This window comes from Miniopterus natalensis, chromosome 1 (assembly GCF_054644295.1).
Source record: "Miniopterus natalensis isolate mMinNat1 chromosome 1, mMinNat1.hap1, whole genome shotgun sequence".
Classification (NCBI taxonomy): Eukaryota; Metazoa; Chordata; class Mammalia; order Chiroptera; family Miniopteridae; genus Miniopterus; species Miniopterus natalensis.
This window is the reverse complement of record NC_142081.1, coordinates 100,303,289-100,329,797: the sequence shown is the minus strand read 5'-3', so window position 1 is coordinate 100,329,797 and position 26,509 is coordinate 100,303,289. Positions and strand designations below refer to the sequence as shown.

General features: G+C 36.5%; 1 protein-coding gene across 4 annotated transcripts in view; it reads right to left on the bottom strand.

The window, feature by feature from the left end:
• The window catches only part of MYO9A (myosin IXA), a 272,449-nt gene that overhangs the window by 17,032 nt on the left and 228,908 nt on the right, over positions 1 to 26,509 (bottom strand). For all 4 annotated transcript variants that reach the window (XM_016201287.2, XM_016201296.2, XM_016201314.2 and 1 more), the window contains 6 exons: positions 25,593 to 25,654; positions 9,805 to 9,997; positions 8,570 to 8,698; positions 6,986 to 7,091; positions 6,087 to 6,218; positions 4,861 to 4,984 (listed from right to left, as the gene is read on the bottom strand). In XM_016201287.2, coding sequence (XP_016056773.2) covers positions 4,861 to 4,984; positions 6,087 to 6,218; positions 6,986 to 7,091; positions 8,570 to 8,698; positions 9,805 to 9,997; positions 25,593 to 25,654 — 746 coding nt within the window. The remainder of the gene's footprint in view (positions 1 to 4,860; positions 4,985 to 6,086; positions 6,219 to 6,985; positions 7,092 to 8,569; positions 8,699 to 9,804; positions 9,998 to 25,592; positions 25,655 to 26,509) is intronic.

The window sequence follows — 26,509 nt, the reverse complement described above, 5'->3', positions numbered from 1 at the left end:
AAGCATAGCAGGAAAAGGCTTAAAGCAATTAAAAAATTCCAAACTAAGAAAATATAGCAACTGATGCAATTTTTAAAATGTTGTTTCTAAAATGCCTTTCTTAGAACCTCTGTTCAACTACATATATTATGAAAAAAAGGATTCCATAGTCAAAATTTTGTAAGTGCTACACATTATGTCCCAAATTTGGCTATGGAAACCTTTGTGTGTAACATCTTCTAAGAGGATAATTTATGAAGGTTTTACAGATTAGTAAACTTTATTTCAAATTACGTTCTTCATATTACATTAGCTTAAATAGCTCTAAATCAATATTTATGTTTGGAATTATAGCATAAACAAGTAACAAAGTAAAGATTTGTTATAGAAAAGGTATAACTGGGTGAATTGTAAGCATATCATATTCTGCAATCTTAGTCTGAGAATAGCTTAGTGAAGGTTATGTGCCATAAATCTAATTACCACTTTCCACATGGTAGCAGAAACAGACACAGTTGACTCTTGAACAACATGGGGGTTAGGGGCGCCAACCACCCACACAGTTAAAAATCCACATATAACTTCTGACTCCCCCAAAACTTTCCCATACTTGTTCCTCAGTATTCACGAGGGATTGGTTCCTGGACCTCCTGCCCCAAGTCAATGGATGCTCAAGTCTCTTACATAAATAAAATGGCACAGAACAATGCATGCAATCAGCCCTCCACATCTGTGGATTCCCAACCTGGAGGGCTGACTGGATATTTATTGAAAAAACAACATATAAGTGGCCCTACCCTGTGTAGTTTAAACCCATGTTGTTTGAGGGTCAACTATATTTTCAAAATCATTTCAAAATGAAATGATCAAGAATCAATCTATTTTAGTAATGGCAGATATGATTATTTACAAGTAAAGAGCCTCCTAATTGATATATGGCTGTCAGTCTTGCCCATCTCTAACCATTAATCTTCAGAACGCTAAGTTATCTTCTTAAAGACACATTGGTGGTGATATTCCCTCACTTAAAAACCTTTCTATAGCTCCCAAATGCTTCAAAGTAGAAAATTCTAAATTCTTAACACCTGATTCTAGTTTACCTTTCCAAATTCTTCTGCCACTTCCATACCTGCTCTAGCTACACGAAGTAGTTATTATTCATAGATTGCTGTTTCATGCTTCCTTGCCTCTGGAATTGTCTTCCCTCTCTTTCTTTTCTCCATTTGTTAAAATTACTACTCCTCTTTCAATACTCAACTCAAATGACTTTTCACATTGGCAATAATATACTTTTTATAAATGTAGTCCACTCTGCATCAGCCACTATTGTATTTGAAATAGTAATTTTTAAAAAATTTATGAATATATGAACATTATTGACTTTAATTAGGATCAGTCTATTTTTAGTGGATATCCTTAAAACCAACTGCTATCTCTTCTAGATTCAATTCTTAGATTCAATTCGATAGGTTCTTACTGACTACCAAATATGTCCTAGATATAGTCTTATTCTTAAGACTGGGCCTAAAGTCTTTTCTATTGCTAAATGCATATATAATAGGACATTAAGTGGGATTTTTCCTCTTGTTCCAAAACTGTGGCTAAAGCCCATATTAAGTACCCCTTCTTCTAGCTTCAAAGAGCCAACAGTAGTTGGTACCAGCCTCTCCAACCAGGGCTTACTGAGAGGCACTGGTTTATTGAACCAGCCCTATCATCAATATTGTAACATCTTCCCTCAGTGTGAATCTAAAAAAGCTGAAAAGAAAGATGGGTTTATTGGACTTTGAAGGGAATATAGTGTTTATGAAAAGAGGACATTTCATCCCATTTGGGGGAAAAAGCAATTGTCATATGTGAATCCAGAGGGTAAGAATCAAAGTTTGAGGTCATCTAAAAGAAAGGCACACTGGTATTGCATTCCGTCTGGTTACCTGTATAAGCAAAAGAATTACTGATTTGCACCCGTTATATGCGCAGGAGAAAAGAGAAATAGAGAGAAAGTGTGGTGAGGAAGTGTCAGGCAGAAAGGTAGGCAAGGCTATTTGCCCACCCTGAGTTGTTGGTTCCCAAGAGGTATAAAAAAATGTAACCTTTGCCCCAATGTGCCTCTTGGATCTAGAATTGGTAATGAGAGGTAGATTTGATGGGATAAAGTCTTGCAAAAAAAATACATATCAGAGTCACTAGGGGTGAATGCCACCATTCAGGTTTAACCAGATGTGACCAAATTCTGCAAGGGATGGCATCAATGTCTATGGAAATGGGATAGGTTGAGCTCACTGTCAGCAGGGTAAACTAGAGCTAGCACTCATCTTCATTTAGTCTGTTGACAATGAGCTTGAAATTACTGCGGAACAACCAAGAAAGACGAGTGCCACTTTTAACACTGAGATTATCAGGCAGGATTCTGCCTCCCCTATCACTCCTCCCAGCTTCAACACCAGAGGAAGGAAAAGCACCTGAAAAAGAAAGGGCAGAAGTGTGTGACAAAAAACAAACAAACCCTACTTATGCACGCTCAAAGTTGTCAGCCCCAGAATAAGGTCAGTCTGTCCTGGGATAAAATGATGAGTACTGTATCAAGCCAGTGACTGGAAGTTATAATATGAAAAGAACTAAGTAAGTCTTAAATATTGGAATAAGACTAGAGCATTTGAATATTATGGAATAGTGACAAGATGTTGTTAAGTCAGTTGATATCTAGTAGGAAAGGAGAGTTTGGCATGGTAGAGTTAGAAGACAGTTACTAGATAAAAAGCAAAACTGATTTGTATTTATATGCCAGCAAGTTGAGTTCCTCAAAGAACTGGTTACACATAGATGGATAATCTCTGAAATTTGTTTCCCTATATATTGGTGTTCTTGGCTTTCCAACTCTCCATTTCTTTTTTGTATAATTAATAAAATCCTGGTATGAACTCTATTATACTGTGATATTTAAGTCTAGAACCAGGCCATCAATTTGCTTACTACTATTTGCTGCTCTGTCTGAAAAATACTAATTGGATAAGAGCCATACTTCTGTATCTGGGAAGACACCATCAAAGTCACAGATATGAATGGACATATAAGCATTATTAATAATGGAGGATGTTGGAAGTAGCAATAGGTATTTCAAGTAATAAAGTGAAGGAGACTAATGAGAACAAAGGTCAGAAAACAGAAATTAATTTGATAACTCAGTGTTTTCAACATTCACCTTTTAATGATCCAACCAAAGAAGAAACCACAAAGAGGTTTATCTGACAAAGAGGAAAAATGAGTATATTGCAAATGGAGATATTTCAACTGCATGATACAAAGGAAGGAAAATGAAGGTTCTAAAGAAAGAGAGTAAGAGAAAAGCAAGTGAAGGCTGGTCAGGAAGTGGGGCCTGAACTGGGGCTGTACATGGAGGATGGACAAGCATGGATGATAGACAGAGTAGAACAACTCTGGGATGGATGAGAGACAATAATGTAAAGTGGCTGTGACACATTGCAATAGTAATACATACCGAGACTGAACTGCGGGTAATGCTCATAAATCTAACTGCAATTAGTACAGGTTTCTGGATTAGGAAGGACATGAAAAGGAAAGCAGAAGGTTAGAATGCACAAATAGTTGCCCCATTAAAAGAGAAGGTTTAATCTTTCAATGGACTTATTCTGCATCACCACCAAAAAACGCATTGCTAGTCTAACTGCTTTGAAAAAAGGTCTTTGAGAAAAGTAGCTTTTTAGTAAAAGGTCTCTTCTCTTTCTCCCTGGATGAGCACTGCTGAATTGAACCTGTCAGAACTGAGTTCTTGAAAGTTCATACTACAGAAAGGGTTTCACTTTTAAATGGGGTTTCTTTTTTCATTTTCTGGGGAAAAGATTTAGATAGTGTCCTGGGATGGGCTTTACTTAAAGCCTTTAGTGCCTAGAAAAAGGCTATGTTTAAGTTTGTTTTTAGAAAAGACCCTTCTCTAATTTAATCAACAGACGCCTGTTGTGCACTTGTTCTATGCCAGGCAGTTTCAATAGTGAAGGAAGAACAGAGTTATTTTAATACTAATCTAAATATAAAATAAGAAGATATGGAAGAAGTATTGCTGGGCCCCTGGAAAAGCATAGGTATGATGATGGGGAAGCCTGCTTCTCTTTAGAGATTTACTGGGGACCTGAGTGAGTGTTCATCACTACAATTGTTTTACAATTGAGGGGAAGGGTAGAAAATGGCAATAATTAAACTTAAATTCACAGTAGTTTTCCAGTTACCCAGATCCTACTGATTATTGGTCAGTGAGAACTGGAATTATCTATATATAGGTCACTGGTTACAAAGGAAAATAGTAAACAGAAGAGTGGGCAAATGGAGGAAATAAATTATTGTTTTTGCAAGGCTCTTCTCAAAATCTAACAATAAACCCTTAAAGAATCTTTATTTGATAATGGTAGACTTGTAGATGGAATTCCATTTCCTTATAAATCATATTTTTGCAATTGGTTAAGTTCTCTACATCCCAGAAGTATTGGCAGGACCACCAAAAAGTGACATGGTTGAGAGTAGGAACAGATGGTGGAAGGAAGTAGAGAAGAAAGTTAAGATAGGTTAAGTTTTCATAGAAAGGAAAAGACAGGAAAAGAAAACAGGGCAGATTATTAAACCACCAACATTTTATTCAAATGCTTGATTTTTAAAATCCTACATATTTCACTGCATATATATTCTGCACATACATATAGAGCTAAAAGAACAAAACATTACGCATCCACAGTACCCTGAGATTTGATGATTTTACTTGTTTTATGTGAAAAAGATTTAGAGAATACTCTCTCTCTCTACCATAAATGCACACTTAAAATCCCAGGAAGGCTCCCACTTTCCCCTGTGACTTCACATCACGCATCTTACCATTGATCTACGAATCAGTGACAACCTGGTCTTTGCCTTATTCTCAGCAAATTCCAGGCTACTGATGTCTTTGAGACGAGCCTTATACTTATTCATTTGTTCCACAACAATCAGCTCCACACAGCTGGAACAGGAGGAAAGAGAAAAAAATGTTAGGAGCTGAAGTAAATCAAATAAAGTATAGCACCCACAGACTTTTTCAGCTAAGTGTGGTAGATGGTAGGAGGAAGAAAGAAAAATCAACATCCCTTATTTTATGAGCTCTGAGACAGGGTTTAGAATGGTGGTTTAGAACTTTGGCTGTACTTTAGTACCCATCTGAGGAGTGGTTATAAGTTCCAAACCCCAGAACAATTAAATCAGGCTAGATTTTTTTTTTAATATATATCTTTATTAATTTCAGAGAGAGGAAAGAAGAGGGATAGAGAGATAGAAACATCAATGATGAGAGTCATTGATCGGCTGCAGCCCGCAACCTGGGTATGTGCCCTGACCGGGAGTCGAACCCTGACTGCCTGGATCCTAGGTCGACGCTCAACTACTAAGCCACGGCCGGCCAGACAATCAGGCTAGATTTTCTGGGGATAGGACACAAACACCAGTATTTTTTTAAAGCTCCTTTTGCAGTCAAGGTTAAGAACTACCAATCCAGAAAGAAAGCAGAGGCTCACAAAAAAAGGCCAAGGTGAAATACAGGAATACTAAATACTAAGAACAAAGGGATTCAGAGCCATAAGACCACAGACTAGATTACAAAAAGATACAAAGTATACGTAATTTGGCAAACTGGAATTTTAAAATATATTTAGAAACCATAAAATTCCTAAAGAAAAGCCAAATTTTATTTTTTTAAAAAGGTTGACACTTTGCTTCAGCCTTTTTGTTATTTATTTTATTCATTGATTGGTTCTTGTATGTGCCCTGACTAGGGATCAAACCCACGACCTTGGCATATTGGGATGATGCTCTAACCAGCTGAGCCACCCGGCCAGGGCAAGAAAAGCCAAATTTAAAAAATAAGAATCCTCGTAACAAATGATGCTCATTTGAACAGACTCCAAAGAAGTTTTTTCATCTTCAGCATAAAAAAACCCAAGGTATCCAGAAATCTTTTAAAAATAATCTGAGCTTATAAAATCATTCACTATATTTGATATCTGGATTAAGCAACTACACTGACTCAGAAGTCCCTGGGGTCTTGCAGAGGTGATGGTGACCGGCCTTACGTGGTAGTCTTACTGATGTCCTGCACACTTTGTAGTGGGTCAATGGTGTCGGGGCAGCGTAGAATGCAGGGTGCAAACACAATGGCCAAAGCATTAGCAGACATTCGATTAGTGTTTTCCTGCAGAGCAATCCTAAGAAACAAAAAAAATCCAAGTGAAACAAGGATAAAAAGAGAAAATAGTAGGGACGTAGGTAGAAGAGATGAGAAAGAAGACATATAACATCAAATGCATAGTACTGAAGGATATTCATAACAGTTGAAGGGAGAGATACTGTAAGCTTTTCTGAAAGCTGTTCTTTTGCCTCCGGAAACACACTTTTACCCTGTTCCTTTCTTGAAGCAACGTAGGCCAGCAGATAGCTTATTAAGGGATATATATGATTCATGGTTCAAGGTCACCATTACTAGATGAACATGTCTGAAGAATGCAGAGTAAAGACTTTAAGGCATTTTCAGATAGTCTTATTTACCTAAAAAGAAAGATAGTGTTCTTCCCAAGTACTGCTGATATTTACACTTAGAGGACGAGAGACTACTCTTAAAGTCTCTTTGGTTAGTCAATTCCTAAGTACTATTTGAACTTAATGCCTGTGAATTAGGTTATGTCAACAGATTACAAACTTTTTAGTTCAGGATTTAAATAATAGGTCAGGCTATACAGTGCCACCCTGAGGCTAAAGTTGTTACTTGACTCAAATAGAGCAGAGAAGCATCTGCCACACAGTCCAACCAGTCTGAGGATTTCTACTCCAAGGAATTTTTAATTACCTCTTTGAGGCATTGAATTTATACAGAGGGAAAGAAAAGATCTGTCCGTTTTCCAAATGGAAGAGCTCTTCATTTATTTAAAAGAATCCAAAAGGAACTGTTAAACATTCCCTTGCTTCTTGAAGTTACCTGACAAGATGAAAGATGAGGCGTTCCAGTGTATTGAGATGAGTTCGGGAGAGCTGGTCAATCACAGAGTATACACCACGGATTGTCTCTTTCCTCTCCTGAAGACCTAAAAATAGTAAAAGCAGCAAATAAGACTGAATATCCCCCTCCTATATACAACATATTCTTCCTAGACAGACATTAGAAAGCAGGGTAGATTGGCTCTAGAGTTTTAGGAGAGGTAGTTGTGCCTGTGTGGCAGGTAACTAAGTTACCACTAATCTCTAATTGCTTGAGTACTATTTTCATTAAGCAGTCTCCTGAGTTTTAATCTATATCCCAGTAATCCTTGATTACAGCAAGGGGAAAGAGATGCCCTAGTTTTTCAAGCATTTGGTGGCTAGCTGATCCTCCATTAAAATTAATCAACTGCCATATAATTTATAAAGAAGTCTTATAAGACTTTGAGAATTCAGGCCTCAGGGACTAAATACTTCTAGGCCTTCATCCATGATCTACACATTTGTAGCACTGAAAAACTAAACTCTATAACCTGTTAGGTCTGGCATAAAACAGCCAGCTTTACACAGAGTTCTTGCCTAGATTCACAATTTAAATGATCATAAGCCAAACCTTAAATATTCTGTTATAGGATAGTAAGAAGCCAGGAAAATTCCAGGGCAGGAGGAATAGGGAAACTGAGACAAGAAAATTAAACAAGGCCAAACAGTTTGACAGCCTGCAGCCAGCTTGTAAATAGCAAGCTCTTTATCTTCCCCTAACCAAGGACGCTTGAGAGCAAATGGTTAATGTTTCTCTAAAGAATGCAGAACAGGAGAGGGGAGAAAAGGGGGACCGGCAGAGAGGACGGAGGAGGGGGAAGGAAGAGTGCAGTCTTATCTCATCCCACTGTTGAAAGAGAAAAGCCAACAGTCTCCGGATTTAACTGCCAGGTGCTTCTCATAAATTCTGAGAAACCCATAGCAAAATAAAAGAGAGAAAGAGAAAGAGGCCTTCAGAGTTAACCTGTACTAGGATATCTAGCAGAGCAATTTTAAAATTTATAGACAGAAAAGTATATAAGGCAGAACCTCCTCCCCACACACACTTGCTCTTAGATTGAGAGCCCATCCGTGCTTCATGCCGGATGATAGATTTGGCTGCCTTGCTTCTTTAATAAATTTGCAAGCTTTACTTTCTTAATAAATTCATTTTAACACAATACAATTACCTGGAGTCACTTGTTTGAACTAATTCACATGAGAACACAAGAACCGAGAAGGGGGAAAGCCCTCTCCCTCCAAATCGGGGCTGTCAGATAACCTCTCTGGTGTCTGTGAGCGGTGACTGTAACATATCCTATTTAATCTTTTAATTTCTTTGCAACCCTAGTCTTGCAATCTATTTGTGAGAAGCAACTAACTCAGAAAACTTTTAGGACACAAAAAGTCAACATTTACTGGCAGTTTTATATTAACTATCAAAAGCATACTTTTGGATCTTTATGGACTAAACCACTGGAGGATGCCTAAATAATCTATAATGAAGATGGCATTCCTTTCCCAAGTGTAGACCTTCCCTCAAACCCAGGAAGGCTGTGCTTACCCATAGCTCGAAGAAATTCCTCATAGAGCTCAAAGGTCATAAGTGGATTGGGCAAATCACGAAGCCATTGTTTGAATACACTTGCAATGACGTGTATGTTATAGTCATCTAGGTTTACACTCTCAGCATCTATGTATAGACAAGAGTTAGATAACAAGACAAAACATGCAAAGAGATTCAAATAATTCACTTTAGAAGCTATCATCACCAAAATAAGGCTTCATGTTCTTAATCAGACTAATTTATATCATCTGCAATCTAATCTCATGCTTTGGAACAGTGCTTCTAACTGCAGTAAAGGAACAGTTTTTGTTTGTTTTCTAAGTCTGTTGTAGACTGATCCATGTGTAAAATAAAAGATCACGTTTTCATGTCAAAGCACTGTTAAATTGTTCTAACAGTTTCTAAATGCCTGCTCTCAACTTCTGAATTTATCTTGCTATGGATCAGTTTTGAACCACAGTTTGAGTAACAATGGTTTAGATGACAAATGGAAAAAAGGCCCAGAGGACATTTTCTAAAAGTAAGGCTGATTTTAAGTGATTCTTAGAGATGCAAGGAGAATAATAATTGAGCTTAGGAAATGTAAAGAAAACACCTTTACTCTGTTTCACTTACAAACTCTCTAAGGAGTTTATACAGATGAGGTTTATAGATGAGAAGACTGAGATGATCGGGAGGACACAGGGTGACTGATTTTTCACTTGTGCTGACTCAAGGTCCAAGGGACAAGTTGGCAATTGTCTTTAAACTGGAGTAGACCAAATCTATGCCTTGTATAAATGACACACTCAATATATGTTTGCTGAATTGAGCACATAAAAACAAAAGTCTCTAGCCCCAGCTGGTGTGGCTTAGTTGGTAGAACGTTGTCCTGTGCACCAAAATGTCGCCAGTTCAATTCCTGGTCAGGGCACAAGCCCAAGTTTCAGGTTCAGTCCCTGGTACAGATGCATACTGGAGGCAACCAATTGATGTTTCTCTCTCCCACTGATTCTTCTCTCTCTTTGTCTCTGCCACCCCCTCTTCTTTCCTCTCTCTCTAATATCAATAAAAACATACATATTTTTTAAAAGTCTCTTTAGAAAGCTACAAAATGATAAATAAGCACCACAAAAAAGATTACATTCTTCTGGCTACAAGAAAATGATCATCATGTAATAAAAAATTTAAGAGCACAAAATGACCTATTTCAACAAAAGTATTTGGTCTTGATTTGGAGGGCAACATCTTACCTGTATCTAGACCTTGTCGAAGCTCCTTGATTTTATTAGTTGAACCAGACTTTCTGTAAATACCTTCTGTGTACAGTCCATGCATTTCAATGTAGTTTATGAGCTTTTCCACCACTAAAGGAACAGTTCGGTCTTCACTAGTTAAACGGGAAAGTTCAACCCCAAATTGTCGAGATGATAGCTCTGGATCATACTAAACGGAAGATAATTTTGTTTCCAAATATGTTTAAACATCTTTAAACATGTTTAACCAATTTTTTAAGAGAAACTACTTTTTATTTCCCTGAAGTTTTATAAGCCTAGTTATGAGAGTTAGGGGGAAAGGGAATCATGGATAAATCTGACAGTATAAATAAGTGGGATGTTAGTTTCCATCCTCTCCCATTAGAAATAACTTCCCAAAATCACGGGGTGAAGAATGAACGTAGTGGCAACAGGCTGCTGTTTCCCTTCTTGTCAGAAATCTCTTCATGTAAAGGTGGGATTTGGGGAAAAGAGAAGGGACTTAAATGTATGCCAACATTTAACAGGTACCATTAGAAAATCTACCAATTTGATATGAATTAGAATTGTCAGTAATTTCTGAAGCATAAGAATGCTTCAATATTTATGTAAACTTTAGAGAAGTTCAATTAAACATTGATGTCACAGCTAAAGGCAGAGGGGCACACACAGATTGGCCCATGGTTAGTATTCTAGTTCTTTTTTATTTACTTCAATAATGTATCTGACATCATACCTTACTAATTACAATTTATGTGACTGCAAAAGAATGGCTTATCCTAAGATTATTTGAATTCTCAGAAAAGAAAAATGTGAGGTATTATCTCTGAGACAAAAACCTTTTTTGTACATTTCTTTTTTGTCTTTTCCTTCTCCTGCACCATTCTCCTTCCCTAATTAGACACTGTACACCCCTCTCTCTCCTCCTATCTGCATCTAATCAGTACCAAGTTCTTTTAGTCAAGCAGTACACTCTATTTTTAATTTCCTGTTCTCAGTGCCATTACCCTAGTTCAAACTTATATCACTGCCCACTTGGACTATTCCAACAGCTTCTTAATGAATTTCTACATATCCATTTTCTCTTCATTTAATATACTATAAAGTATACATAGTCTATTTATTTATCCTCACCAGAGGTTATTTTTTTTTTCCATTGATTTTTTAAGAGAAAGTGCAAGGAAGGGGTGAGAGGGGAGAAAGAGAGACAGACAGACAAAGAGACACATATCTATGTGAGTGAGACACATCAATTGGTTGCTTTCTGCATGCATCCGACTGGAGGCAGGGCATTAAACCTACAACCCAGGTATGTGCCCTTGAACCCGAGACCCTTTGGTCCCCAGGCTGACACTCTAACCACTGAACCAACCGGCCAGGGCTATAATCTACTTTATTATCCTCAAAAACCTTCAGTGGCTAATTAGTATATATCGCATAAAAGGTGCAAACATTCCTGAGTCTAACATTTAAGACATTATTTGTACTAATCCTAATTTTTCCTTACAGTCTTTGTTAATGCATTTGTCACTTACATGCTAGGTAATAGGGAAAGAAAATCAAATAAGTCCTTACCCTAAGACTAATGCTAAGACTAGTAGTTTTAATGTGTGGAGATAAGTAGAACAGAAACAACAGATTTATTCAGTATGATGGAACTATAGAAGTGAAACAACTAGATCAGGTAGGACTAGGCTGCATAACAACTAACGACTGTGAGAAGACCTGATGCTTAATATAAATGTTGGAAAGCAAATACTAGTACATGAGTAAAGAAAGCAAGAAAAGCACCTTTCAGACACAGAAAACAAAAAACTACAAAATTGGACAAGCAAACTAACATTAATCTGATATGGCTGAACTAAAAATGAGAAAAAGCTAACATTATAAAGGACTTTGGGTACTAAGTTACAGAATTTGGGTACTGTCCTGACAGCTAAGGGAAGCCACCAGAAAGTTTTATATTATTATACATCATTCATCTACATATACTCTACATTCCAGCATCCTCAAATTATACAAGGTAATATCTCTGAAAAGTATCTCTAAGTCTGAGATGGGATAAGACACTTAATCTTGAATTATTTACAGTATATAAGTTAAAATTTTATATAATAACTATATGAATTAGGTTATTTAGGTTATTTCACATTTGCAACAGGAATGTCACCTTTCTATCTCAGAAGGTTATTGTAAAGATTAACTTACAGATAAACATACATAGCACAGTATCTGGTAAATGACAAATGCTCAATACATTGTTAAATAAATAAAATAACGCTTGCTGCAATGATTAAAACAAAATATATTTTGGCCAAACTTCTTACTACTACTATATACACACATGCACACATATAATCTATTTATTTAAATGTTATGGTTATCCCTAGAGCATTAGGAATGTTAATAGTTAAGACTCAAAAAAGCAAAAAAAAATTATATACCTGAGGGCATTAAAAATTTTAAAATAGTTTGACTTTAAACCAACTAATCTAAAGCAAACATGCTAAAATTCTATTTCTTGAAATCAAGGAACAAATTAATTTTAATATTTCAACTGAAAAATTTAACTGTTTTCTTTGTAAAAATAATGGTTTTAGAATTATTTTCCCTCCATATTAACTTCTTTGTGTGTTTTAAATAAAATTTTATTGAAGTATGGCATACATACAAAAATGTGTATGAATCCTAAGTATACAGACCTTGACAAAATAAATGCCCACTTGTTACCAGTACCTAAATCAAGAAATAGAATATAACCAGCAATATAATTTTCCCCTCAAGACACTCCCAGCAACTATGTGTTTCACTGTTTACTAATAACCAGAATCTATACTTGCATCACTATAGTTTTATCTGCTTTTGAACATTATATAAATGGTATCATATAACATGCATACCATCAATTTTGAACTTTATGTCTATGAGTACCAATAGTTTAATCTCATTGCTATACAGCTTTCCATTATACAAATATGCCACAATTTATTTATTCATTCTATTGCTGATGGACATTTAGATTTCTTTCAGTTTGGGGCTATTTCAAATAGTGTCGATACAAATGTTCTTTTATTTGTCCTTGGGCACAAATATCTATGTACATCTGTTAAGTATATATCTTAGAGTGGTACTGTTAAAAGTGATGAGAATGTTTATGTTCAGGTTTGATAAATACTGCCAAATAATTTCAAGAGTAGGTCAACTTATACTCCTACCAGTAATGGATGAAAGTTCCAGTTGCTCCAATCCTCGCTAGGATATTTTCATTTTAGCCATTCTAGTGGGCATGTATCTTACTATGGTTTCAATTTGCATTTCCCTGATGATAAGTGAAGTTGAGCACCATTTCATATGTTTATTGGTCATTTGGAAATCCTCTTTTGGGAAGTGCTGCTTAAGTCATTTTTCTATAGAGCTGACCATCTTGCTTACTGATTTGTAAATGCTTTTATATACTGTATCCAAGCTGGATATATGAATTGCAAATATCTCCTGTTTGAATAATGAATGATTTTTGAATTCTAATACTTGTCCTATATTTATTGAGATGATCACATTTTTTTTCTTTACTTGTTCAATGTAGTGAATTCACATTGGTTTCTGAATGATAAATCAACTTTGTATTAATAAAATAAAAACCAACTTTATCATGACATATTTTTTCATTTTTAAATCATTAGTACAGATTCAATGTTTCAATATTTTAAGACTTTTACATCTATGCTTATGATATATACTGACCTGCAATGTTCCTTTACTGTAAGATCCTTTTCATGCCTACCTTCAAGGTTTCACTTAAGTCAATTTGGTTAAAAAAAAAAGTCACGAAGTATTCACTCTTTTCCCATTTCCTGGCAGTTTGTAAAAGATTAGTGTTGATTCTTCTTTAAATACTGGAACATACTCAATGGTAAAACCATCTGGGCACAGGGAGTCTTTGTGGAAAGATTTCCAATTATAGATTCTACTTTAATAAATATGACTATTTTCTATTTTTTCTTAACTTAGTTTAGCTTAAGTTGGGTTTTTGTGGAAATTTGCCCAGTTAATCTAAATTGTCAAATTTATTGGTACCAAGGTATTTGTAATAGCGTTTTATTTTCCTTATAATATATGCGATACCTGCAGTAACATGACACTTTCTGTTTGTTAAAAATTTGATAGCTTGCTAAGAGTTTATTGTTCTAGGCTTTTCAAAGAGCTAAAATGTGTCACTGTACATTTTTATCTCTTTTTATTTCATTTACTTCTCTTTATTATCTTCCTTTTGCTGTCTTTGAGTTTAACTTTCTGGTTATTTTTTTTTCTACTTTCTACAGATGGCAGTTTAGATCATTTCTACCCTTGTACCTTTTCTAATGTATGATTTAAAGCTATAAATATTTTCCTAATCACAACTTTAGCTATAGCCACACTTTTACTATGTCATAATTTCATTATCATTGAACTGAAAATATTTTTTCACTTTTATTGTAATTTAGACGTATATTGCTTAATTTCCAAACACATGAGAATTGTCTAGTTACCTTTCTGCTGGTTTATAGCTTATTTCTGCTCAAAGAATATACTCTCAATATTTTCAATCTTTTGAAATTTGTAGGAACTTGCTTTATGGCCCAACGTGACTGATTTTGTCAAATGTTCCATGTGCACTTGAAAAGACTGTATAGTCAAGTCATTGTAGGATGCCAGGTTCAATACATGACAACTAGGTCATTTTTTAATCTTCTTTTTCGTATCATTTGCATCTTTACTGAATTTTTGTCTGCCAGGCATTAAAGCTACATTAGACTGTTCTAAAGAGGAAATTTTTATATCTCTGATACGTTCACCATTTTCTCATTATTAAACATCTTTACCTGACATGATGCTTCTTGTCCTAAAGTACACTTAAATATTACACAGCTATGTCACCTTTCTACTGGTTACTTTTTCATGCTACATCTACCTGTCTATCTATCTATCTATCTATCTATCTATCTATCTATCTATCTATCTATCTATCATCTATCTATCTATCTATCTATCTATCTATCTATCTATCTATCTATCTATCTATCATCTATCTATCCACCGACCCACCCACCCACCCATCCTTTTACTTTCAACTTTATCTTTATATTTAAGCATGTGTCTTATAAACATGGTATCACTGAAATCTTTCAGTTGGTTTTAACCTGATGTAATTCAAAGTATTTGGTCTATTAACATTTTTTTTTCTTTTCAATATGCTGTTTGTTTATTATAGCTTTGGACAAGTTTTTCTTTCTTTTTAAAAATTTTTTTTCAACTAGTTGAGATGCTATATTATATTAGTTTCAGGTGTATAATATAGTATTTAGCCATTTATACAACCTACAAAGTCATCACCCAGATAAGTCTAGTACCCACCTGACAACATACATAGTAATTACAATATTAACTATATTCCCTATGCTGTATTTTACATACCCATGACTGTTTTTGTAATTGACAATTTGTACATCTTAATTCCTTCTCCTTTTCATCCATCCCCCAAACTCCCTCCCATCTGGCAACTATCAAAAGGTTCTCTGTATTTATGAGTTTCTATTTTGCTTGTTTATTTTTTAGATTCTGCATGTAAGTGAAATCATATGGTATTTGTCTTTCTTTGTCTGACTTATTTCACTTATTTCACTTAATACCCTCTAGGTCTATCCATGTTATCACAAATGGCAAGACTTTTTTTTAAGGCTGAGTAATATTCCATTATATATATGTACCACCTCTTCTTTAGCCATTCATTTATCAATGGAGACTTAGGATGCTTCCATATCTTGGCTTTCTAAATAATGGTGCAATAAACATAGGGGTGTGTACATCTTTTTGAATTAATGTTTTGGATTTCTTCAGATAAGTACCCAGAAGTGGAATTGCTAGGTCATAAGGTAGTTCCATTTTTAATTTTTTGAGGAACCTCAGTACTGTTTTCCAAAGTGGCTGCACCAATTTACAATCACACTACCAGTGCACGAGGGATCCCTTTTCTCCACATCCCTGCCAACACTTGCTGTTTGTTGATTTATTTTTTTTAATCCTCACCCGAGGATATGTTTTATTTTGCTTTTAATTTCCACCCAAGGCTATGTTTAGAGAGAGGAAGAGAAAGGGAAGGAGGGAGGGGGAGAGGGAGAGAGAAGCATTGATCGGTTGCCTCCCCTACACGCCCTGACTGGTGATTGAAACGCAACCTAGGTATGTGCCCTGACCAGGAATCAAACCCAATACCTTTTGGTGTACAGGATGACGCCCAACCAACTGAGCCATCTGGTCAAGGGTATTTGTAGATTTATTGATGATTGCCATTCTGACAGGTATAAGGTAATATCTTATTACGGTTTTAATTTTCTATTCCCTAATGGTTAGTGATGTTGAACATCTTTTCATATGTCTACTGGCCATCTACATGTCCTCTTAAAGAAATGTCTTTTCAGGTCCTCTGCCCATTTTTAATTGGATTAGTTTGTTGTTGTGGGGTATGGGTTTTTTTGGGGGTGTATGTGTGTTAAGTTGCATGAGTTCCTTATACATTTTGGATATTAACCCCTTATCAGACGTATCATTGGTGAATATATTCTCTCATTCAGCAGGCTTCCTGTCAATGGTTTCCTTTATTGTGCAAAAACTTTTTAGTTTGGTGTGGACCCATTTGGTTATTTTTCTTTTGTTTCCCTTGCCTGAGGAAATATATCAGAAAAATATTGCTCAAAGAAATGTCAGAGCTTTTACTATGTTTTCTTCTAGGAGTTTTATGATTTCGAGTCTTACATTTAAGTCTTTAATTCATTTTGAGTTTATTCTTGTATATGGTATAAAAAGGTGCTCCAGTTTCATTTCTTTGCATGCATCTGTCCAGTTTTACCAACACTATTTACTGAATAGACTGTCTTTACCCCACTGTATGTTCTTGCCTCCTTTGTCAAGTATTAACTGACCATTTAAGCATGGGTTTATTTCTGGGCTCTCTATTCTGTTCCATTGATCTATACGTTTTCATGTCAGTACTGTGCTTTTATAATTACTATGGCCTGTAGTATAGTGTGATATCTGGTAGCATTATACCTCCAACTTTCTTCTTTCTCATGATTGCTTTGGCTATTCAGGATCTTTTGTGGTTCTATATAAATTTTAGGATTATTTGTTCTTGTTCTGTGAAAAATGGCATTAGTATTTTTGATAGGAGTTACACTGAGTCTATAGATTGCTTTGGGTTGTATGGACATTTTTAACAATGTAAATTCTTCCTATCCATGAGCATGGCATATCCTTCCATTTATCTGTATCTTCAATTTCTTTCTTTAACCTCCTTGGTTAAATTTATTCTGTGGGTTTTTGTCAAATGCTTTTCCTGCATCTACTGATATGATTTTTATCCTTCATTTTATTTATGTGGTATATCACATTAATTGATTTGCAGATATTGAACCAAGCTTGCATCCCTGGACTAAGTCCCACTTGATCATGGTTTATGATCTTTTTAATGTATTGCTGAATTTGACATGCTAATATTTTGTTGAAGATTTCTACATGTATGTTCATCAGGAATATCGGCCTATAATTTTATTCTATTTTTGTAATGTCTTTGTCTGGTTTTGGAATCAGGGTAATGCTAGCCTCATAAAATGACCATGTGAGCCTTCCTCCTCTTTGATTTTCTGAAATAGTTTGAGAAGAATAGATGTGAATTGTTTGGCAAAATGCACCTGTGAAACCATCTGGCTCAGGGCTTTTGTTTGTTGGGAGTTTTTTGATCACTGATTTTATTTCATCAGCTGTAACAGGTCTGTTCATAAATTCTATTTCTTGATTCAGTCCTGAAAGATTATTCGTTTTTAGCAATTTATCCATTCCTTCCTGGTTGTCCAATTTGTTGGCATGTATCTGTTTGTAGTATATTCATATGATCTTTGTATTTCTGTGTTGTCTCCTCTTTTATTTCTGATTTATTTGGTCATCTCTTTTTTTTCTTGGTAAGTCTGGTTAAGCGTTTATTAATTTTGTTTATCTTTTCAAAGAACAAGCTCTTGGTGTCACTGATCTTTTATATTGTTTTTGTAGACTCTTTTTTGTTTATTTCACTCCTTTCTACTCACTTTGGGTTTGTTTCTCCTCCTCATCTCCCTCCCGCTTCTTCTTCTTTTCTTTTTACCCTGCTTTTGCATTTAATGTTTTAGAACTGTACAAAGATTCTCACTTCCTAGGCAGAAATATAATTTAGATAGTATTAGGAGTTTCTTCAAATTATTTTAAATTTTCATTTATAAACTACTACATTATGATGAGATGCCCTAAAATAATCACATTGTTGTTGTTGTTGTTATGTAACAATGAAAATCTGTTAGGAAAAAAGGTTGCTTTTTATACTTGCTTGTTCTTTTAAATACTGTGAGAAAGAGGTAAGTAGAGCAGTTGGAAAAGCCCATCATGGTAGCAGGCAATCTTTGGAGACAATGTTCTTAATTCAGTCATGTCTTCCACAGAGCTTTAAGAATGTGATTTCAGCCTGGCTGGTGTGGCTCAATGACTGAGCACCAACCCAGGAACCAAGAGGTCACCAGTTCGATTCCCAGTTAGGGCACATGCTCGGGTTTCGGGCTCCATCCCCAGTAGGGGGCATGCAGGAGGAAGCCAACTGATGAAGTTTCTCTCTCTAATCTCCCTTCCTCTCTAAAAATCAATTAAAACATTAAAAAAAGTGTCCCTTTAACATAGTCTCCAGAAGTATCCAATTTAATTGCTGAATATAGGTAATAGCTTCAACACTTCTTAAACTCTGCTCGGGTGTCCAACAGGTCAATTTCTGATCCGGAAACCATTACTTGGTTCAGAGTAAACTCATCAGTTCCAACACTCTTCAAATCTTGAGTTAGTCTTTCAGCTAAAAGGGCACACATGTCCCTTGCACAATGAACTATGGCCAGCAGTAAGTCTTCAAAATGCCCAGAAAATTCTCCTTTTATGCTGTCCTCAATGTCCTTCTGGCTAATATTTCTGTATTTATCAAATGCTATTTTTATTTATTTAATTTATATTATTTTTAAAAATATATCTTTATTGATTTCAGGGAGAGGAAAAGAGAGGGAGAGAGACAGAAACATCAGTGATGAGAGAGTCATCGATCAGCCACCTCCTACACGCCCCTGACTGGGGATCGAGCCCGCAACCCAGGCATGTGCCCTGATCGGGAATCAAACCCTGATCGCCTGGATCCCAGGTCAACACTCAACCGCTAAGCTACGCCCGGCCGGGCTCAATGCTATTTTTAGTTGAGGAAAGCTCCTTAGACATAGGATCTCAGTGAATTTATCTTCATTCATGCCCCATCTGTTCTCACCAGCATTATAGAGAATCTGGGCATCCTTTTCGGCCAGCTGCTCATCCACTTTTAGACTTTCATCTCTTCTGCCATTTGCCAAAGTCAACAGAAGTTTCTGGAAGTTATCAAATGTTTCAGAGATTCTAATGTCATCTCCAAGACTCTTCTTATATACTGTGTAGTAGGCTTGAGAAATCTCCTTCATCTGCCTGCTTGACCAGGTGGTTAAGACTTCAATCAATGTATCTTCATTTGCTCCAGTGCCCTTCTTCAACTGCTTCACATCAAACACTGCAGGAGGAGTCACAAGGGCCACCATGAGATGCTCAAAGTGGCCAGAGAGACTGCCCTTCAAGTCATCTTTCAGTTTCTTTCCATATGCTGCTTGACATTTCTTAACAATCAGCTGCCACTGTAAACTTGATCTCAGAATGCTGATGAGTGTTTTCATCAATTCCAATTCCTCCAGATTGCCTTAAGAATTGCTTCCGCTCCACTGATGGGCTAAAGCCTGAATAATACCGCACTGTCCCTCGGTGTTCCACCCAGAGAGATGCCATGCTATCCCACCTTTGCCTTGAGTTCAGATTGCACTAACCCTGAAGTGGGGCCCGGTGTGCAGGAGAACCAGGAACCAGGTGTATGTCCCATGTGCTAGTATTCTGGAACTGGTTCCCTGCCAGGCTTGTTTGTTCTTCTTTTTCTAGTTTCTTTAAGTGTAAGGTTAGACTATTTGAGATTTTATTTCTTGAGGTAGGTCTGTATGGCTATAAGTTTCCCTCTTAGAAACACTTCCTTGGGACCTAAGTGGTAAGACTGATGCTAAGAATCCCCTGCCTGACCATGTCAGTATTGCAGAATGCAAAGATGAGATACTGCCCACCAACCCCACCTTGGAACAGAAGGGTGGGAAGCCACAGCTGTATGCCATGTCCTAGCCATTACCAACAGCTACCCCAGCAATTTTTTCATTTCCATTTGCATGAAATATCTTTTTCCATCCATTTCTAAACTTTCAGTCTGTGTATGTCTTTTGATCTTTAATGGGTCTCTTGTAGACAGCATATGTATGGGTCTTATTTTATTATCCATTCAGCTACCCTGTGTCTTCTGATTGGAGCATTTAGCCATTTATATTTAAAGTGATTATTGATAGGTATATAGTTATTGTCATTTTATTATTCATATTTATGTTCTTTTTATTCACTTCTTAAAGAAGTCCCTTTAACATTTCTTGTAATAATGGTTTAGTGGTAATGAACTCCTTTAGCTTTTTCATGTCTAGGAATGTCTTTATCTTACCTTTGATAGTAAATGACAGCCTTGCTAGGTAGATTAACCTTGGTTGTAGGTCCATGCTTTTCATTATTTTAAATATATCATGCCAATCCCTTCTGTACTGCAAAGTTTCTGTTGAGAAATCAGCTGACAGTCTTATGGGAGCTCCCTTGTACATAACTAGTATTTTCTTGCTGCTTTTAAGATTCTCTTTGTCTTTAACCTTTGTTATTTTAACTATGACATGTCTTGATGTGGGCCTCTTTGGGTTTATCTTGTTTGGGAATCTCTGCACGTCTGGACTTGCATGTCTATTTTTACCAGGATAGGGACACTTTAGGTCATTATTTCTTTAAAGAGGTTTTCAATTCCTTGCTCTCTCTTCTCCTTGTGACCCTATAATGTAAATGTTGAACCTATTGTCCCACAGGTCCCTTATCTTCTAAATCACTAATTCAATTCTCTGCTTCATCTAATCTAATGTTGATTCTCTCTAATGTATTCTTCATTTCTTTTATTATATTGTTCACTTTTTAAAATGTCTTTATGGCTTTCAGTGAGAGGAAGAGAGAGAGAGAGGGAGAGAGAGAAATAGAAACATCAATGATAAGAGAGTCATTGATCAGCTGCCTCCTAGATGCCCCCTATTAGGGATTGTGCCCCCAACCCTAGCATGTGCCCTGATGGGGAACTGAACCACGATCTCCTGGATCATAGGTAAATGCTCAACTGCTGAGCTGAGCCAAGCCAAACAGGCTATTTTTCACTTTTGATTGGTTCTTTTTTTGTTTCTATTCATTTTTATGTTTCTCTTCCCATATATGTTCACTGAGCACGCTTATAACTAGTGTTTTGAATTCTGTATGTGGTAGACTGCTAGCTCCATTCTGTTCAGTTCTCTTTCTTGTCCTGTTATTTCATTTGGGACATGTTTCTTTGTCTCCTCACTTTGGCTGACTCACCAAGTTTGTTTCTATGTGTTAGGTAGCTGTTATGCCTCCCAGTCTTGGCAAAACAGACTTATATAGTAGGTGTCCTGTGGGGCCCAGGGATACCCTAGCTGGGTGCTCCAAGGGTGTCCCTTATGTGGTTGTATGTGCTCTCCATTTGTAGTTAAGCCTTGAATGTTGTGATGCAATAGAAGGGATTGACCCTCAGTCTGAGTGGCTATGAGGAATGGCTGTGACTACAGTGGTGAAGCTGTTGTACAGGGCTGACCCCCCAGAATGGGCTTCACTTTAACGGCTGCTTAGCCCATCCTCTGAGTGTGTCATTTGTGGAGATGGTTGGATGGTTGGTTCCGGAGCCTCTCAGGAGGGCTCTGGTGCAGGCCAAGGTCAGCCACTGCCTATATCCAGCCCAGGGTTTTCTGGTAGGAGCTACAAAATGATCCACACTTGGTTGCCACTTGTGCTTATCTTGGAAGTGCCTGTGAGAGGCTAAGCTGTGAAGTGAGGCAGGCTGCCACTAGTGCTGGTCTTGGAGCTGTTTAGCAAGAGGTATGGGGCACATTGAGGCCAGACACTGCTTGTTTGGGGTCTGTGAACCTTTCAGAGATTTTAGGAAAGTGATAGGCTGTTTGTGTGGAGCCACAGCTAAAAGAGATCCCAGCTGTTGCCAGAATAGGGTTGTTGGGATGTCAGGGTATCACCAGGGTGGGATGAATGGTGTTAGCCAGGTTAATGGATCATTCAGATTGGCACCTGTCAGCACCTGCAGGCTGGGTGGGGGAGGGCTCAACAAAGGAACAATGGTGTCTATCAGCACTTTAGTCCTGGAGAGAGCTGCCCCACCAACCCTAACCCAGAAGTTAGTTAGTTCAGTTCCTTCTTGAGTGTCCCTGGCACTTTTCAAGCTGCTGCCCCTGTGCTGGAGCTCAGAATAAGTGAGTTTGTGAGCAAGTGAGTCTGTACATGGTCCCTTTAAGTCCTGCAGTGCCTAGGTTTCCATCTTAGCCACAATCCGCACTGGTTTTCAGAACCAGAAGTTATGGTGACTCCTCTTATTGGCACTGGAGCCCTGAGCTAGAGCTGGGTGTGGGGTTAAGATCCCTCACTTCTCTGGGGGACCTCCAAAGCCAAGATATCCCTCCTATTTCTTAACTGCCACACCATGGATAGAAGATCTGCCGGTTCCTACCAGTCTTGACATGGTTTCTTCTTTATATCCTTAAGATAATGAGAATTCTGTTTAGCTAGACTTCAAGTGGTTCTCAGTCCTATAATTTAGTTGTAATTTTGATGTGGTCATGGAAGGAGGTGAGCATAGCATTTACCTACTCCACCATCTTGACCAGAACTCTGCTTGGTCTATTAATATTTAATGTAATCAATATATTTGGACTCATACCTGACAATCCATTATTTTTTTCTTTGTCTGACCTGATCTATGTTTCTGTTTCTCTCATTTCTTGTCTCCTTTTAAGCTAAGCAAGTATTTTTTGTTTTCACATTTTATCATCTTTATTAGCTTTTAAGGTGTGTATTCATTTGCTATTCTTTAGGTGGTCACTTAAAAGACTACAACAAATATCCGTAACATTTAAGCCTAATATATTTTTAGGACTTCTACCTCTTTCTAGATAACCCAAGGACCTTAGAATAATTTAAGTCCATTTACCCAACCATCTTTTGTGCTGTTTTCATGCACTTTGATTATCTACATATTTTAAGCCCCACAAGACATTATTATTGTGTTTTTAGTAATATTCATTTATATTTACAAATATTATTTACTCCTTCATTGCTCTTCATTCCTTCCTGTAGTTCTGTTTCCAGCTGATATCATTTTCCTTCTACCTGGAGAACCCTCTTTAGTATTTTAGTGAAGATCTTCTGGTGACAAATTCTGAGTTTTGTTAATCTGAAAATGTCTTCACATAATTTTCACTTTTCAAGACTATTGTCACTAGGTACAGAATTCTGGGTTAGCTTCATTTTCTTGTAACACTTAAAATATGCCAAGCTATGTCTTTGGCTTCCATTATTTTAGTTGAGAAGTCATTTGTCAGTCTTTCCATTGCTCAGTTAGGTAATGTTTATTTTTCTCCCCTCTGACTGCTTTTAAGAAATTTTTGTTTTCTTTCATTTGGAGCACTTTGCATCTGGTATGGTTTTCTTTGTATGGTATCCCACTTTACATTAAAAGTGGTTCATGAACCGGTGACTTGATATGTTGGACATTATGCCTTTCTTTCTCGTGTGACTCCAATTACACACATTTAAGAACCTTTCATCCTTTCCTGTATGTCTTTCATATCTTTTTCTCTATTTACCCATCCATTTTGTTCTCTATGCTTGGATAGTTCTACTGACTCATCTATCAGTTCATCAATCATTTCTTCTCCTATGGCCAATATGCTTTTAAACCTACCTTTTCAGTTTTATAATTTCAGTTGCATTTTTTGGTTTTAGAATTTCCATTTGAATGAATATATATCTATATCTTTTATTTTTTTTCCATTTTCTGATAGACAAGAAAATTTCTATCTTTTTACCTAGTATTTGAAAATATAATACATGCCTGACAATTTGGTAATTGGGTCATCTATGAGTCTATAAATATTGTCTGTATTTTTCTTAGCCTCATTTCTTAATGTCTGATATTATATATGAACAAATTATAAAGGCTCTGGATGATGTTATCTCTCTTTAGAGAGGATCCACCCTATTCTCTCTGGTGAGTAGCTAGAATAACAAACAGATCATCTTAATCTAATCAAGGACAGCTTCAAAGCTTGTTTTCCATTTTTATAAAGTTCAATCTATCAAATGGTTTACCCCCTTTTCCTAGGTACAGCACTGTGAGACTGCAAAAAAACTAGAATCTGCTTTTCTGTTTAGCTTCTTAGCCTTTTACCCTGTGCAGCTTAAGAATTTAGAAAATGGCCCGGCCGGGTGTGGCTCAGCGGTGGAGTGTCAACCTGGGATCCAAGCGATCGGGGCTCGATTCCCAGTCAGGGCATATGCCCAGGTTTGATCAATAACTCTCTCATCATTGATGTTTCTATCTCTCTCTCCCCCTCCTTTCCTCTCTCTGAAATCAATAAAGATATATTTTAAAAAAAAAAAAAGAATTTAGAAAATGCCTTGAAGAAAAAACCGTCTTATTCTCAGGCTCCCTTCTCCATGTCCGGATCATGGTCCTTCAAGTCCTGGCAAGCCTAGACTCCAAATTTTGTCTCTACAGCTCTATGAGATTCCTAAAAAGTTTGTTGACTTCTCTGTTCTTAAATGTGGCCCTATGTCGAGAATCTTGGTTTCCTGACCTATAACAAAAATTGACAACTTCCCACGAGGAGAAAAACACTTCACAGATATAGATTTACCACTCCACAATTCTCTCTCTAGGATCTAAGCCCCGAAGGTCCAGTTTGCCTAGGCAGCTCTGTGATGCTTCGCAACAGACTTTTTCAGTTGTTCTCAGCATGAATATTAGTCTGCCACAAGCTACTCCATCTTAGCTGGAAACAAATGTCCCACCTACATTGATTGTATTTTAAGCCTTGAATCAAAATATCCTTTGTACTTTGCCATGATTTGTCTACTAATTTAGAACAGATGCAAATTCTATACACAGACTATAAACAACATGCGCACACATTATATTATAGTTCAGATTTGCATAGTATTGTTACAACTCTGTATGTGACTAATACGTAAGAAAATGTGATTATACATCAATAAAAGCCTGAAATCTTTCAAAAATGGTTGCTTCCTTGAAGACTGAGACACCAAAGTACATGGTCAATATCTTTTAGACCTCTATGTATCCACCAACTATGCAGTGCATTTTGATGTTCATGTTAAAATATTTCATTGTAACCTACCACTTTTCAGACTATTCGTAGGAAGACTTATTAGTGTTCAATGAAGGAGGAAACCTTTAAAAGTTATGTTTTAATAAATTGTTGGGGAATCAGTTTAGTAGCTCCTATGTAGTAAAGGTAAATATATTCCAGAAAAATTAATTCAGTTATATATACATAAACATCTCTCTATATGTGTATGCTGGATCATGACATAAAATGTATATTTCTTACTGTGACTTGTAGTCAAAAGTTTGAAAACCACTTCTCTATAAAATTATCAAAGAGGCCTTGATTTCTTTTCATGAGGCACAAAAAAACAACAGATCTGTTAACTATTACTCATGGGTAATAACTTCTTACCTTTTTAGAACACTTGGCTGTGGTTTTCAGACAGCATTTCTTATGGCAAGCATACTTGCATACTGAAAAACAGGTTCAGAATGCAGAATTTTTAGAAGTCTGCATTAATGACAAGAACTTAAAAAGCTTTTAAGTTTATTTTGGACATAAATTTTTTTCTTTAAATCTGAGACTGCTATAATATCATACAATATTAGAAAGAAAAAATTTTTTAACTCATTCTTTATAAATTCAATTTACTTATTTAACCCATTCTATTTGGAAATAATAAAGTTGAAAAACATGCCTAACATTCTAATCAATGTCTATACATTTTATTTTATTTTACCCACTTTCCTCCCCTCCCATATTTCAGTAGAATATTTATCTCTGTGGTTTGATTCACAAAATAGCTTTTCATGTTTCCCTCATATACCTGCTCTACAATCTGCTAAAATGCCAGAAATATCTATTAGAAATCATTCCAATGGGTAAGGAAGGCATTACTGCCAAAGACCTTTATTGAAATAAAAACAAATCAGACAGCACATTAAGGTGTAAGAAAGGACTTATAGGTCCAGAATAGAGCTCTGAAGAACCAAACATAAAAATTATCAGTTGTGTTTGGGAAGATAAGATAAAGAAAAGGTTCAGAGCAGAAATAACTTCTTAGAGCAAGAGAAAATAGGGTGTCTAGGCAGTTGGGAAGAGGCACACTAAGAGGAAGATACTGAAAACACACTTGGCCTATGTCATTTTGCTACATAGCTCTAGCACCTGCATATCATATCCTTGACCATCTATAGTACAACATGTGGCGTTTTCAAGGCCAAGATCAAGTAAGGACATCATTGTACTGGTGAAATCACCAGTATGGTCACAAAGAAAGTTAGTAAATCTACTAAGAAATCAAACCAAGCCCACTCAAGTCATAAAAA